Below are 16,738 nucleotides of genomic sequence, written 5' to 3' on the forward strand. Positions count from 1 at the left end.
CATAATGGCAATGGCAGTTCTGAACCAGAGGTGTCCAATTGTCCTTTGATGACCATCTTGCATAGCTGGCTAGATTGTGCAACATGAACCTGCTGCAAATATTGAACCCATAAGGGAAGCAGAAGAAGTGTCTCCCCCTCCTCTTCTTCTAAATTAGCTATTTTAAAAACCAGCTTTTACCTTGAGAAAAAGTGTCACTATGGGCGGAATTCAACTAAATTCTTGTATTAATGCAAGAATTAGCACTAGCACAACAGGATTTCCCCCTTCCTCCCCCGTGCTGTCCCCAAATCTGCTCTGGAGCGTTGGGGAAACCCCCACACCAGATTTAGGGGGTGCACAGGGGGAAGAGAGAGGAAGAATGTTTACCTTAGCGCTATGTTGACTACAACCGATTGACTTGCCTACTGAGGTGCATATGGCACTCTTGTGCATTGCAGAGAATTCCAAGGTTGTAAGGTATGTGGTTCACGTAGGTACTTGGCCAATCACATAGGGTCACCTGACACACTCCCCATTCCCCTGCAGCCACACAGAGGAAGATTAGTTAAATGGACAAGCTGCCTACTACTACCCATCTCTTAAATGAGAGAGCCTGATAAAATTCTGAGAAACCCCCAAGGCTTCTCCAAATGAAAGCACTATTCTAAATCAACTTCCAATCTGTTAGAAAGGCCCCACTTACACAAGGCAGCAGACCAGACACAAAGCCCACTTCCAGGCAAAAAAATTGGTCCTGAGGAGAAAGGGACTTCCAGACCAGGGTCAACCTTTCTTCTGGTGTCCTCCAGATGTTTTGGTGTGGCTAATGGTCAGTGATGATGGGAGTTGTTGCCCAGCGACATCTGGTGAACACCAAGTTAAGGAAGGCTATTCTCAAGCCTGACGCCTGCTGCCCAAGCTGAACAGTACCCAGAGTCTGGACCAAGAAGGATCATAGAATAGTAGAGTTGTAAGGGGCCTATAATGCCATCAAGTCCAGGATGGAGAATACACATGCAGCATGCCAACTGTGAAGGTCTTGTGATTGTGTTTTTTACTATATGCCCTTTTAAAATACATCAAACATCAAACAGAGAGAAGGATCAGGCTGCTGTTGTGCAAAAGGGACAAGAGGCCAATAATACAGGTATGTGCCCTTGACATAGAATATGTTATTCACCACTTACCCCTATATAATATACTTAAGTAGGGAAAGGGTTTAGCTACTGCTTTCATACATTTTAAATAGGGCTGAACTGACTATGTGGCAGTTTGGGTTTTCAGGTTGAAACTTGTGATTTTGGTGGGATAGAATTTCCCGCCCAGAAAACGCTTTGACTGTGAGTCACCTTTTAAAAACATTATTTGATGGAATGGTTTTGCTTCATGCTTCTTCCCTCCTGAATTAGTCACAAGGGTGAACCTATCCGATCAGAGATCACATACTGAACAGGACAACAGCACTAGGCTTTGCCCTGATGTCATAACATCACTGGGTATAATCTGATTTTGCTGCTTGATGATGCAACCCAGGTGACACTGCAGTTTAACTGAACAAGATTTTTTTCTTCCAAGAAGTGTTGAAACACTGCCAAAAAGGAGAGGCATTTCGTTGGCACTGTTGAAAATGTTTGCAAAAAATGAGGAGTAATTTCAGATTAGCCCCAATTGTAAAACTACCAAACTACAAATAATGTGCACAGATGCCTTTCAAAATTGACATGCAATGTATGTTTTGGAAGCAGTATCTCAACTGTAGTACTAATTGTGTGAGAAGATACCCTAAGTTTACACCGAAACATCAATCTCTTCAGAGCAAAGACAGTTGGAGAGCTCTCAGCATCCCAAATGAAGGCTTTTGTTCCTGGAGAAATAGATTCAGAACAGTCTATCCCATATATGAGCCATGTTAAACTGACAAAGGTTTTTATTCTAACCTTGAATATATATATAAAAAAAGTTTCAGCCTCATTTGATTTTTTTTAAACACACATTTCTAGAGAGATACCTAAAAAATAGAATTCAAACATTTACACAAAGCCTGCTGGAGTCTGGCGTAAAAATATGATACATAGCCACATAAACTGAGCTGTGCAGTTGGGTAGAAATGTCTTTTAAAGTCCTTGCTTAGGGGGCATGATGCCCTCCCTGCCGCTGTAGGGATAAGAAAGGGGGGGAGCAGAAGGGAGATTGCTTTATGCCAAAAATGTAAAAACAGACCCAGAAAAGTGTGGGGGGGGTAGGAGAAAAAAGGGGAAATTAACAACAGATTTGCAACAGGAATAACTGTGAAGCCTTACTGGAGACCCTCATCATAGTCTGGCCTTCTCTGAGGAACCCTATGCTGTACAGCCCTATTGGAAGTAACTGGTGCTGGCCTGTACCACTTCTGACTGCAAGCAGGGAGACTGAGCAGAACAACAGAATTCCCTTCATGTACATAGCTGGGCAAGTCAGGAAGGAGGCACTAGCCTTTCCCCGAAATGCTAATCTTGAATGGAAAAAACCGCTGCCATAGTGGCCTGGGGAACAAAGCGGTTTGGAAAATGGCAGACGGAAAGCTAGGGAAGGAAGCAGCTTGGAAAATAGAGGGCGGAGCAGATGTGATTGAGGTGAGCGAGATGGCGCAACTAGCAAGGGCGAAGATAAGAGCACAGCAAGGGACAAAAGGAGGGTCCACAAGAGTGAAGGGAGGGAAGATAAATGATAAGGAATGAGGCAAAAGGGGCTGGGATCCAAACAAAGTACGCCCTACCAGGGAAAACAAGTGATCTGACAGGAAAACCACAAATAACACACGGGAAACCAATGGTTGGACTCACCAGAGTGACTAGAAACTAAACAATGTTAAAGGAACAGGAAAAAAACAGCAGTGAGAGGGGAAAAAGGAAGGCTTAGGGAAAGATAGCAGATAAAGCTGGACGAAGAGGCAGGGAATGGTCTGGGAACTATCATGAGGCTACGTACTTCCTCAACACTCTGCATTTACTGCCTGTGGAGGATAGGTGGCAGTACATCCATCTGATGGGCTATCCTCCAGGGCAGCCTTTCCCAACCAGTGGGCCTCCAGATGTTGTTGGACCACAACTCCCATCCTTCCTGACCATTGGCAATGCTGGCTGAGGCTGATGGGAGTTGTGGTCCAACAACATCTGGAGGCACACTGGTTGGGAAAGGCTGCTCCAGGGAGAATGCTCATTTTGAACATGCAGGGTGTTTAGGATTTAGGTCATGAAAAAACTGATCCCCCACCCACTTGCATTCTGAAGTGGCACAGATAAATTGGGGACTACCAATGCTGTGCTTAAACATTATGGTCAGACATAACTCTCCACCTGCATCTCCCAATTCAATGTAGAGGGCACTTTTGGCTTGGAATTACATCCAGCCTGCACTCTACCCCAACCCAGGTTTTGAGAAACAGCACAGGCAAGAACACCATTGCATTGCCCAAAAGAGTTGCCTCCATCTTGCCTTCTTGGGAGTCTGCCAAGCTGGTGGGTGACCCTCTATGGAGCACAGGGCCAAAGCACCTCCTACCCACTTCCCCAAGGTTTGTCTGAAAGGAGGCAGAGTCTCAAAGGGATCCCTATTGAAGACTGGGAACGAAGAATGGCTATCTGCTTCAGTGAAGACAATAAGTAGCTGCTTCCTGCTTGGGGGTAAAAACGTTAAAAAAAATAAAGACACTCCTTGTCGCACCAGAGTCCGTGTGCAGCAGCAAAATTACAAAGGATAGCTGGGAAGAAAAGGCTAACCAATGTCTGTGTGTGCGATCTGGCGGAGGCAAGAGAATTCTACAGAGGTATCAGCCCCAGAACAAACAAAAAAAAGGAAGTGCAGCAGGTCGAGGTAGGGATGGAGAGTCAGTGAGCATGGGGAAGCCCCTCGGTGCCTCCGGCATTGTCTGCCTCTCCAGGGAAAGAAGCGTGGTTCAGCTCCACCTCAGAATGGCTGCCAGTCTAGTCCAATGCTCCCTGTGGCAGGGGCAGCTCAGTCTTGGCTCTGATCCACCCCAGGGAGGGAGAGGTAGCACGGGGGGCTCGTCCACCACCCACTGTCCTGGCAGCTCTCGAGGACCCTAAGGCAGTGCCTCCCAAACATTGTGTCTGTGTGCCTCATCTGTGCCTCACCCGTCTGCTAGTGCCCAAGGGGCATGAGGTCAGGAACAGGCACAAGGATGGCACTCAGAGCAGCAGCTTGCCATTGCGATGGATCTTCAGGATGCGCCCGAGCCGCTGCTTGGCTGTTGCTAACCCCTTCTTGGGCCGTTTCCCTGGAGAGGGGGAAAGCGGGAAAACTGGTGAGTCGTGGTCAGGGATGAGGCCACCCGTTAATCTACTTATCCAAACAGGATGCACAACTTGTCCTCCCAAGAGACAGGCCTCTGCCTCCATGAACTAGAAATCCTAGAGTCCAGAGGACCAGCCCAAGACATCTGGATGCCTGATATGGAAAAATCTAAGTGGCACCTCTCTCCCACTCGCTAATTAATACTGAAAGCAACCCACTGGAAAGTTGTCTGTGCAAGCCCTGCTGAGCTCTTGGTGCACCCATTTTCAATGGGACTTGCAGAGGATTGCTTTTCAGTGGACTATGCCCATGATGGGTCAAGATCTGCTTGCCTTCTTCCTTCACCCCATGCCTGTGGCCTAAAATCTCTGCCTGAAGGAAACTCTTATCTTCTCTCACAGAAGGGATCACTGGAGTATTAAAAGGAACAATGTATTTCTCTGTGTCAGGGATGGGGAATCTGTGGCCCTTGAGATGATCTTGGACTCCAGCTCCCATCATTCCTGAGCGCTGGCCAGGCTGACTGGAGCTGATGGGAGCTGGAATCCAACAGCATCTAGAGGGCCAAAGGAAGGGACAGGCAAATCTGCCAATTGTGGTTTCTCTCAGTTTTGCATTTTTCCCGTCTTCAGTTCTCTACATTTCTACATCGGTTTGTGATTTTTTTAAAGGCCCTCATGAAAACCCAGCAGCATTTTCATGCAAATTTCTCCTGATATACATTTTGTATTATTATTATTGTTATTGTTAAATTTATTAACTGCTCTTCACCAGCAGGTCCAAGGGTGAGTTACAACAGTTTAAAATTCAATGTTAAAAACAATTAAAAACAGACTAAAAACACAGGAGCAGGGTGCATCCTGAAAGCACCCATCTCAAGTGTGTCAAAGGCCAGGGTAAAGAGACGTGTCCTCAGCATTCGTTGAAAACTGTACAGACGCACCTCTGTGGGCAGGGAGTTCCACAACTTAGGGGTAGCCACAAAGCATGCCCTCTCCCGAGCCATTATCCCCCCCCCATACTTCTGAGGGCAGTGAAACTGCCAAGAAGGCCCCCCTCTCCTGATCCTAACACCTGAGAGAGTCTGTAGGGAATGAGGCAGTCTCTCAGATATTTGGGGCCTGTTGCTGTTTGATACGTTACTTACTTTATACAGGTTTGCAAAGCAATTTTCCCTAACATAATGCATTTTTGTATGTTATTTCACTAATATATGTATTTTTATGTGCACTTTTCCTTAGTATGTGCATTTCTGAACACATTACTTGGCTGGACAACTGCATTGCCACATTCAGGGAAGTGCAAATGTCAAAGGTTGGCTGTGTTTTGGTTCACATCTTGGTTTGGAAAGTGCAAATTAGGTAGGTTTGCCTTTAAATGCAAACTAAATCAAGTTCCTCCTTGACCCCTAGCCACGGCTTCCCCACCCTGGTGTATGCGGTGCTATGCACTTCTTCAATCAGATGTTAACAGCCAAATAATTTGTTTATATGGCAACATATTCCTAGATCAAAGAGCAATGAATCAACAATGAATCAGTAATATCCAATGAGGGGCTGAGAGAACCGTGCCCTGCCCAATGCCACATAGCAGTTCATGGCAGAGATGTGATTTGAAGTGGGGACCCTCTTGGCACATAACTTACTCAGCAAGGTATTATATGCCACCCTAGTTCAGGATAAGATAACTGACTGTGCAAATGACAGTTATGTATAGATGACTGGGGCAAGCAATGCTTCACCACAGAACTCAGTCCTTTGCTTCCTCCAGACAAAATGATTCCTAGAGAGCATGGATTCCTAGATTGTTCCCAGTGACACGAATTAAGGTCTATTTGCTGTGTATGTCCTCCTTCCTATACATATCAGTGCCTGAACACCTCTATGCACTTATATATTCATGCTATTTATTATTGATACTGCTATTGGAGTATTTCCATATGCTTTTGCATGGCTATGCATTTACTATAAATACAATTCTATCATTGTATTTGAATTTATAATTGTATCTTTAAAATATATATAAGAAATGCTCACGATGCGTGCCGGCAGACCGACTGATAGATGAGATACTAGGGCTCAGTGAAGATATCACAAGAACATCACAGCATTATCTGACTATAAAGACACTCCAGCTTCACCAGAAGATTGGAGAAGTTTTCTACTACAGCCCACCACGTGAGACTCTGTGAGTGCGCCTCCTCCCTTCCGCCAAGTCTCTTCTCCTCCACTCCACTAACTGGCTGTCCCCAGTTACTTGTGTGATTTTGTATGAAAGATCAGGAGTACTGGGCATATCTAATACTGCATTTTACAATTCCTGTAATGAAGAGCACCTCTGGCTGTGTTAAATTATCTTCCAATAAACCTTTAAAAAAGTGTTATCTGGGTGTAGTCCCAAACTCCTTTTGCTAGTATCCTGCTGTACCCAGCCTAATCAACTGGGAACTCTGGGTATATTGGTAAGACCTGATTCCGTGGCGCTATGTGTCACCAGCACCTCCTCTAAACTGTTTCAACAGCACTAGCGTCCAAAAGTCCACACACACTAGCTTACCCTGCGATGCCAGCGGACCCGGTGAGCCAGCTGAGGGGCGTCGCTGGGACAAGAAGACACCTGGTGCCATGGGCGTGGAGCCACGGTTCACCTGGGCCATTCCAAAGACATTGGGCCGGGCAGTGTACTCGTGATCCACCAGGCTGCCGGCAAACTGCTCTTGTTTGGGTTCTGGTGTGGGAGGGGTGGGCACTGGAGCCACCACCCCAGGGTCCAGATCCTGCTGGGGCAGTGGCAGGTCTGGTTCCACTTCAGCTTCCAATGGTTCAGGCTCTGGCTCTGGCTCTGGGCTGGGCGGTTTGGGAGAGGGCAGTTTCCTTTTTACAACGAGCTTCCGTCGCTGCAACTTCTGGTGTTCCTTAAGACAGAGAAAGAAAGCGATGACGGAATCCCTGATCTAGAACAGAGGCATGATCATAGCAGGGCAGAGGAGATGCCACTGGTTGGAACAAGCCAGGGTAAACCAACATGGAGCCTTTAAGGTGTAGCTGGACTACAACTCCCATCATCCCTGACTACTGACCATGCTGCCTGGGGCTGATGGGAACTGGAGCTGAACAACTGGAGGACACGACATTTGCTTCCCCCTGTGAAGGGAGCTCCCAGAGAAGCCCTTTGTAGCCCATCCCTACTTTGGGCCATTAAAGTTATCAGTTAGCTGTAGCTGGATAATTCTTGAAAAGGTTGCTACACATTTTCATCATGATCTTAAAATGGATACTGGTGTTTGGCTGTAAGACCTAGCAACAGTACTGAAACATCTTGGCAAAATAAAATCCAAAAGAGCAGTCCTTGAACAGGTACAGCGTATGCAGATTAATTAGTTGCAGCCACTGACAAAAAAGGCAACAAACGAATAGTGAGCATACTGACCCACCTGTCCACCATATGCTTTGGAGGCAGCATGCCTCTGAAAAGCAGCTGCTGGGAATCCAAAGTGAGGACCGTGCTCTTGCACTCAGGCCCTGCTTTTGGGCTTCCCGTGTGTGGCTGGCTGGCTGCTGTGAGGACAGGGGGCTGTACTAGGGGAGCCTTCGCCCTGATGCTCTTCTGCATTCTTCTTTGTTATGTTCTTAACTATGAAGGTCAGAAACTTTCTACTCAACTCTAGCCCCACCCTGCCTGAAAGATCCTGAGGCCTCCCAGTTTGTGGCATCAAAAGCTACCTGAAAGAGAAGGCTGCCTTCAAGAAAACTGCAGGGTCCACTATTTCCACCTCAAAAGCAGGGCTAGCCACTTACCTGCTGTGCCAGTTTAGCTGCAGCAGCTGCTAAGCCTGTCTCGACGGATGCCACGCGGGTCCCCTCACGCACAGGACGGTCTTGCTTGGGCAGTGTTGGGGTGACCCGGGCTGCAAGGAGGGAAAGAAATGGCTAGTGCTGGGGACTTCCCATTTGCTCCCAGTGGCATCCTAGACACTGGGGGCTCATAAAGGAAGAATACCCCCATCCCCTCCCTTCATTACACAGAACAACAGTGTCTTCTATGAGACTTCAGAGAAGGAATGAAAATCCCCCTCCTGCCCCTCCCATGAGAATGTGGAGAGGGACCCAGAGGTCGCCCAATGATGCTCCCCCCTGCAAAGCTCTCTTCAAGAATCACACACACACACCTGCCCCACAGAAACGACATAGATTTTCACTGATTAACTCTTTCCCCACATGTGTGGGGAAAAAATTCTGGGACAAAGCAGATCCCCCTCCATGCTAAGGGTGTTCTTGATGCTGCAGAGCCACAAAATGGGCTCAGTGTAGATTTTTGTTTAAGCACAGAGAACACTGAATAAATATAGGCCAAGAGCATTCTCACCCTTTGCACAAAGAAAAGCTGGATTTTACAACCTGCACGTCATACAGAGCAAGCAATTTTGCATACATGCAACACATCTGCATAATGTATTTGGCTACTGATGGTCATGGGGAAGGTCAAGGACTTATGTGGGACACTGGAGTCCTGCCCCAAACCATCAGAAGTCTTTGCATTTCATCCACGCTCTTTCAAATATATTTCTTAGGGTTGTCAGGTCCATGGCCTGAGACTGATTCTGTATCTTTAGGAGAAAAGAAAGTCAGCCAAGTGCAGGTGTTCTTGCAATTCTGTAATGGGAAAAACCACAAGGTGGAATTCTCCCTCCCCCCTGCACAACTTTTAAAGATACAAAAGACCTCTTGGAGGCTGGGCCTGGCAACAAAAAACAGGGGACAGATGGTTACCCTTGGGGCTCCAGGGAGCATCATCTGTGCATTTCCTCTTCTTTGGTAGTGACTTCAAGGCTGGGTCATCCTCATCTGATTCCAAGGAAGGATAAACTACAGAAAGAAGGACGGAATTCTATCCAGGCGCTTCAATTCTAAGTTTTGTAAGCAGCATTTACCCCACACTTTCACAATCAAACTGAATAACATTTTTTTAAAAGGCTGGAATTGCTGGACAGGGTCAGCCTGCAACATTGCCAACATCTACATCTTTTACAGTAATTGTCTGTAATTCACTGACGCAGAGAACAGGAAGGACTCCTCTAATCCAGTCCTCCTGCAGCAGAAGGGTGGGGTAAAGTCATCCAGTCCTTCATCAGCTCCACCCGTCAAACTCAACCTCTGAATGCCAAACCACAAAAAGCTGCCACAGTGGGGAATTTCAGTTGGCTCAGGCGAATGAGCCAAGCGTCATGGAAAAGAGGAAGGCAAACAAAACACATCAGTAAAAAATGTGGGTCGCTAACTCATTTTTTTTTCAACTTCCCTTTCCTTTCCCATAAAATGTGGACCTTTCTGATCGATCTGTCTGTCTATCTAGGGAAAAAGGGCTGGGATTTGAGGTGATATGACATATATATACATCATCCAAGTAGCAGGGCAAGTCGAAGAAGGCAGGAGGATTATGGGAATTAGAGCTGGGGCTGGCCAAGCAGCCCCTCTCCACACAGTCTGGCACGCATTTGTATGGTTTTCATAAGGGTCAATATTTACCTTGTTAGTTTGATTTTCTACACTGTATTTTACTTTTTAGGGAAGCTGCCTTCATTTGCCCTAAAGAGGTGGCTTATGTATCTTAAGTGAATTCATCATCATCAGTCCCTGCAACAATAAGGGCTAGAAATCGAAACAAGATTCTCCCTGCAATATCCTGAAGGAGGCAGTCGGTTGTTTCCTGCTCTAGAGAACTGCCCTCCTTTCCCCCTCTGCTGCGCACAGCCCTAGCCTGCCATCATTAACGCCATGCCAGTCAACACATGCTCCCTTTCTCTCTCTCCCCAGCTGCACGGATAAGGGGCACAGGGCAAGCACGCCGCAATTTCCCAGCTGGGGCAATTCAGCCCAGCAGACACCTGTCAGCACAAGTGGGGAGGCAGCTGCAGACAGCTTAACGCCCCTTGCCCAGAGGAGTGTCAAATGACATGGCTATATTAAAGAGCCAGAGAATAAGTCAAAGGCCCATGACACAGAACTACCTGAATGGGAGACCAGCTGGGAACACCAGGGAAGCTGCTCCGAGCTCTCCAGAGCAGTCTAAGTGCATTTTACAAGTATTAGGATCCAGCAAGAGTCTGGGACTACAGACTGTGCTTCCCTTAAAGCAGGGCTGGGGAGTCTGTGGCCCTCCAGATGTTGCATCTGCCCCAGCCAGGATGGCCAATAATCAGAGATGATGAGAATTGTAGCAACACTTGGGCAGCCACAGCCATGCTTTGAAACTTCTTCCCAAGGAAAGCCCTGTTTTCTCTCGTATTCTTTCTGCAGAGAGCCCTTTATCTCGCTCCCTACTGCGGAGATAGACAATCCTTACTGTACTCGGCATCCTTGAAGCAAGCTCCCAGACTCTCCTGCTCATCCATGCTGGCCTCTTCCTCGCTGTCGGTGCTGTGATGGGCCGGATGCTTGACGGGCCTCTTCCCTGAGCGCTGAGTGCCAGAAGCTCCTGCAGAGCCGCGTTCATGCCCAGCAGCCAACCAGGCCTGCAAGCTGGAGGCCCCTGGTGAGGAGGACTGAAGGTTGGCCATGCACAGCATGCCCTGGATGGCTTCCTGAGTACTGGGGGAGGCAGGCGCATCACTGGGGGACAACATAAGACAGGCAACATTGTATCAGCCACAACTTCCCACACAGCACTTCCTGCCTACTTCGCAGCAGAGTTGGGCTCCCACAAACGGGGCCTGAGGATAATCTGTGTTTAGACACAGAATTAAAAGTATGCCCCAAGAAAAGCTGAAGTCAAGCAAATATGCACATTTGCTCTTATACTGAGAAATTTATTGCACAGTTTGGTCATATTTCCCTAATTCAGTCTGGGTTCTTTTTAGGTGTGGAGCAGAGGAAGGACAATGAACTTATGCAGGCCCCTTGATATCTTGTTCAGCTGCCTTTCTGGCTTCTGGAATTGCAGGCAGGACGCATTGCCCACACTCTCAAGCATCTCTCTGCATCCATGAAGGGATAGGATGGAAATTTACTCTTTTTAAATGAAAAGTGGAGATTTTTTTCTGGATAATTAATTCTACAACCAACACTGCACTCAGAGTTTCTTCTTTGTTCCCCCAAGACACATACACAGCTCTTACTGGGGAAAGAGGGAGGAAGCCAGAGTCACAGATGAATGGGGAGACTGGTCACCTACCAAATGTGATAAGAAGGTAAGAGCAGCACTGCTGGATCAGGCCAATGGCCCATCTAGTCCAACATCCTGTTCTCACAGTGGCCAACCAGATGCCCATTATGGGAAGCAGGACCTGAGCGCAAGAGCACTCTCTCCTCTCGTGATTCCCAGCAAGTGCACAATGCAGATGTGAGAGTAGCAGGTGGGCAAGGTATATACACTCCTCCCATACTCATGCCCTGCACATGGTGGCGACAGTATGAAACTGGAACTTGTGGGGCAACGTCACGCTAGCTTTTCGCCCCATCTCTTACATCGCCCTCCTCTCCTCTGTGACTTCCGGTCTCCCACATCTTAGAGTAGCCCATCCCAACCTAGCGACCTCCAGCTGTTTTGAACCACAATTCCCATAAGCCTTTGCCAGCACAGCCATTTTGGGTGGAACAGGGGGGAAAACATCCTGAGGGGGCTGTTTGGGCGCCACACACAAGTGTGGAATAATCTCAGTTTTGAAGAAAGCAGACCGAGATGAAGAAAGTCACTTTCTAAATCAGGCGTGGGGAACCTTTTTCAGCCCAAGGGCTGCATTCCCTTCTGGTCACCCTTCTGAGGGCCACATGCCAGTGATGGGCAGGCCCAGAAGCAAAAGTGGGTGGAGCAGTCAATATAATTTTACCTTTCTCCAGTAGGCTAGTTTTTTACACACACCCCCTCTGTCCACCATATGGGTCAGCAAGAGCCATTATCAGAGTTCAAGGCCACATTCCAGCCAAGCAAAGACACTCCAGAAGGGTGCGAAGTAAGGGTGGGAGGAGTGAGGCCTTGGGAAAAAGGGCATGGCTGGGGAGGAGCATGTGGCCTTGGCACAGTCCCACAGGCCAGGCAGAGAGAGGCCTGGAGGGCTACATTTGGCACCCAGGTGTGAGGTACTGCCCCCACTCTAAATGGAAGGTAGCGAAAAGCTTTTTGCTCTCACAAGACAGCAGTCTCTATCAGCTCTCACGTACAGGGGGAAAAATTGCAGAGGAGATGGAAAGAATGCCGCAGGAGGTCCCATGGCCTGGTCTCTGCAGACAAATCCCAACATGTGGGCCTCTGCACAGAGGCCACAAAAGCAGCATCAAAGGCCCAGAGTTGGAGTTCCTGCTGGGGCCTAGCAGTGGCTGGTTCTCACCTGAGCTCATCGTAGTCCGCCCCGCCCACCTGCCGGCTGGCCTTGAGCAAGTCCAGGATCCCGCCGGCGCTACTGCCGCCCTCCAACTGGTCATCACCAGAGGCATCTTCCTCCTCATCTGTGGTATAGTCCTCCTGGGAACAAAATTAATTTCAGAGAGCCTTGGTTGGCAATTTGCTTATTCAGTTTCTATATCCCACCTCTCTGCACATGGCGTCCACTGAAATGGCAGAATGGGTGGTGGGCCAGCAACATTGGCTTCACCCATTGACTCGCTCCTGCATGAGCAAAGATGTGAGCAAACTACTACAGAAGTAGAGCCTTCTTCCCCACCCTCCTGAATCTGAACCTGAGCCAACACACAGGCAAACAGGAGGGAGCAGACAGGGCGGAAACATTCACACATGTCAAACAGTTGTTGGCCTGTGTCACACAAAACCAAGTGGCCGAGTTACCCAACAAGGGGACCAGTGCTTGGTTCCATTTAGGGTTTAAGACCCATGTTGAGGGGCAGACAAGAAGCCTCAGGAGAACAGGGCTCTGCCCCTAGAGTGCCAGCTGCCTATCCCTATTGGAGGAGGAAAATGATTCCCCAAAACAGGGTGCTTGGAATTTCAGGGACCACTGATGCCTACATCACAGATGCAGCTTAGGAGAGGGAGCTGGCCACAATTCAGACTGTGCATGATCATTCCTCAGCGGCACCTGTAACTCTCTCTGACATGGTTTGCGATTTAAATCTTGCATGTTTACATTTTTGCACGCATATGTTCTCACACTCTAAGTTCTGAGGGTGATTTGCAACAAGAAAAAAGCGAATAAAACAAAAAACAAAGTAAGAGCAGGTCTGTGAATCTTGCTATAGACACCCCCCCCCAACAATGACCTGAATTCATTGCTTATTCCCCTAAAGCAGGGTAGGGAATGTGGTGCCCTCCAACTCTCATCAGCCCCAGCCAACATGGCCAACGATCAGGGATCATGGGAGTTATAGTGCTGTAACATCTGGGGGGCCACAAATCCCCTTCCCTGGACTACACAGACCTTTGTTCTGGTCCACCAAGGCACTTAGTATCTCCTTAACATTGACTGACCCCTAACCTCAAGTGTGCATTGGTGGCTGCAGTTACTCAGCAATATAAAGAAGATAATCAATGTTCAGAGGCCCTCTCTTGTCTTATAAACTACACATGTTCCATAACCCGAGATCAGGCTTTTAAAATAGGTCCTGGGGCAAAGCCCTGGTGGATTGTAACCTAAACTGAGCCTTGCTTCTCGTATCAAGCAGTCCTATCAAGCTCCCAGCAACACAACATTTCTGAAGACCTGACCGCAACTTACCTCGATGTCGAATTCCACTTCTCCTGGCTCTCGTACTCGGTTTGGGTCAGTACAGGGTTTGGCTCGTGGCAGCTTCCGGGGAAATTCTGAAAGCAGAAGAAAGAAAAAATTAAATTAGTTGTTGAGCATAAAGGAAATACTGAGAAATAGCAGAGTTTGTAGATGCATAATCTCCACGGGAAAGGATCACTCTTGCAGAGACCGAAAGCAACACAATCTATTGCAGTCCTATGCATGCTTTCTTGGGAATAAGCCTCACTGATCCCAGGAGGATTTACTTGCGAGGAAGCATGCATAGGATTGGGCAATCAGTATGCAATCTGCCTGGGCAGAGATTAAGAGCAGCTTTGGAAATGCAGCGATAACCAATTCTGCAGTCAGTGTTTGCTACTAATGTCCAAAGTAAGACTTAGGCGGCAAGGTGGACAATATGCAGCCTCTCATAGAGAGATGAATATGAAAAAGAGGAAAGAGGACAGAGCATGATGAACAACTACTTAAGATGGAGATAGAATTCACTGACAGCAGAAAGAGGGAAACTTTGTGCATATGTTGTGATAACACAGAGGCACTGAAAAAATCAACAACGTGGCATGGGGTGCACTGCTCTGATCCTTAAAATATTTCAGCTTTGTTTTTTTAAAGGCATGTTTCTAGCCCTTATGTTCATGAATGTAAAGAAATGCTTGGAACTGTATAAACAATGCCTGTTAAAACTAAGAAACTATCACTGTATGCTTCTCAATGGTTCATCAAAACAGACGTCTTATCCAGGCCTTTGGCTGAGTGGACATTTCCCTTCCTGCTGCATTGCTTGTGCTGTGCTGCTGTTAGTTGTTTTATTATGTTGTCATATTTTTGTAACCTGCCCTGGAACCATTTGGTGAAGGGTGGGCAATAAGAATCATGAAATAAATACGCATTCCCTGCCCCCCAAACCCAAGATGTGGCAGTCAGAGGCAGGCACTGGCTGTGATCATCTGGTCCCAGGAGGGAAGTGGGCGGGACGGTTGCCACATACTGGGCAGTCTCTTGCGCAACACCAGGCTCTTCCTCTCCCTGCGTGGTGTCTCATCAATCTGCAGGTCTTCCTCAGAGTCCACATCGAGAGCCTCAGCATCAGATGGGCTGGGGGGGGCTTGTGCCTGTACTCCTTTACGGGTCCGGCTGCGTTCGGAGGCCTTGACTCTCCTGCTGGGGGAAAACACAATGACTGGTCAGGCAGGCCCTCTCCTGATCCAACAGCTGATGTACACATGTGAGGTTTTAGGGCCCCCACCCTGTTTTATGTGCACATCTCTATGTCTGTATGTCACAAAAACCTGCCTTTCGACTGAACTGCTGGCTCAGCCTGAAGGAAGAAGGCATGTGAGTAGGGGAAAGAACCCAGGGTTGCATCCAGAGGTAGTAAAACGTATTTTTACATTGATATCCCATCTTTCCTCCAAGGAGCTCAAGGTGGCCTACAAGGATGGTTCTTCCTCTCTCTCCATTTTATCCTAACAACCATCCTGTGAGGTAGGGTAGGATGAGAGAGTGTGACTGGCCCAACGTCACCCAATGAGCTTCATGGCTGAACGGGGATTTAAACCCGGATCTCCCTGGTCCTAGTCCAACACCCTAACAGCCCCCTTGTTCTTTCCCATATCACAGACTTCCCTCCTTGGGGGCTGGAAAAAGCTGGTTTGGGAAGGAATATTTAACATTCCTCCTACCCAGAGCCAGCATGGTTATAGTGTTGGGCTAGAGACAAAGGAGACCAATGTTTAAATCCCCATAGCAATTAAAGCCCACTGGTGATCTTGGCCCACTCATCACCACTCAGCCTAACCTACCTCACAGAGCTATTGTGAGGACAAAAACAGGGAAGGGGAAAAATCATGTATGCTATGCCAAGCCTCTTGGAAGAAAGGGACAGAAATGAATGTGCTGAATCAATGCTTGGTTGTCATAATGGACTGGATGAGAGCCAATAAACTGAAGCTTAATTCAGACAAGACTGAGATACTGTTGGTAGGTGGTTCCCCTGACCAGCTGAGTGCTGTGGGGCCTGCTCTAGATGGGGACATGTTCCCTCTGAAGAACTGGGTTCCGAGTCTGGGGTTTTTCCTGGATCCATTGCTGTCACAGAGTGCCTTCCATCAGCTTAGGCTGGTAGCTCAAGTAAGACAATGTCTGGACAGAGATAACCTGGCTACAGTAATCTGTGCTGTAGTAACCTCATTGCAATACTCTTTATATGCCTTTGATAAAGGTCTGGAAGCTTCAATTAGTGCAGAATGTAGTGGCTCAATTGTTGATGGGTTCAAGGTAAACAGATATAGAACACCAATTCTGTTCCAATTACACTGGCTTCCGAGCCCAATTCAAAGTGCTGGTTTTGACCTATAAAGCTCTTTATGCTAAGGATCCCAATATCTTCTGGAATAAACTTACCTGAACCTTTAGATCTTTTCTCAGGCCTTTCTCCAGGTCCCTCCTCTGAGGGAGCTTGGAAGGTGGGCACAAGGGAGAGGGCCTTCGCAGTTGTGACTCCCCATCTGTGGAATGTGCTCCACAGTGAGGTCTGCCTGGTGCCTTCACTGAAATCTTTTTGGTGCCCGGTGAAGACCTACCTTATTTCCCAGGCTTTTGATAGGCTAGGATGATACTGTTTGTTATTAGTGTGCTGCCAAATTGTTCTGTGGCTGTATGGGGATTGTTGCTGCTGTTTTACTGTTGTTGTTTTACAGCATGATATATTTATTGGTGTCTTTAACAATGTTGTAATTCGCTTGGAGACCTGGTAACAAGGGACTA

The 16,738-nt window shown here is 47.7% G+C and overlaps 1 protein-coding gene across 3 annotated transcripts in view; it reads right to left on the bottom strand.

Moving 5' to 3' along the window:
* Positions 1 to 1,891: 1,891 nt before the first annotated feature.
* The window catches only part of PHF8 (PHD finger protein 8), a 33,933-nt gene continuing 19,086 nt past the window's right edge, over positions 1,892 to 16,738 (bottom strand). For 2 of the 3 annotated variants that reach the window (XM_061614108.1, XM_061614106.1), the window contains exons 14-21: positions 14,961 to 15,133; positions 13,940 to 14,025; positions 12,599 to 12,732; positions 10,618 to 10,883; positions 9,045 to 9,140; positions 8,073 to 8,182; positions 6,832 to 7,189; positions 1,892 to 4,258 (exon numbers count right to left, since the gene is read on the bottom strand). In XM_061614108.1, the coding sequence (XP_061470092.1) occupies positions 4,170 to 4,258; positions 6,832 to 7,189; positions 8,073 to 8,182; positions 9,045 to 9,140; positions 10,618 to 10,883; positions 12,599 to 12,732; positions 13,940 to 14,025; positions 14,961 to 15,133 (1,312 nt within the window). In that variant the 3' untranslated portion in view covers positions 1,892 to 4,169. The remainder of the gene's footprint in view (positions 4,259 to 6,831; positions 7,190 to 8,072; positions 8,183 to 9,044; positions 9,141 to 10,617; positions 10,884 to 12,598; positions 12,733 to 13,939; positions 14,026 to 14,960; positions 15,134 to 16,738) is intronic. The other variant, XM_061614107.1, reaches the window with a different exon arrangement.

The sequence above is a fragment of the Rhineura floridana genome, chromosome 3 (assembly GCF_030035675.1).
Source record: "Rhineura floridana isolate rRhiFlo1 chromosome 3, rRhiFlo1.hap2, whole genome shotgun sequence".
In the NCBI taxonomy this organism is placed as follows: Eukaryota; Metazoa; Chordata; class Lepidosauria; order Squamata; family Rhineuridae; genus Rhineura; species Rhineura floridana.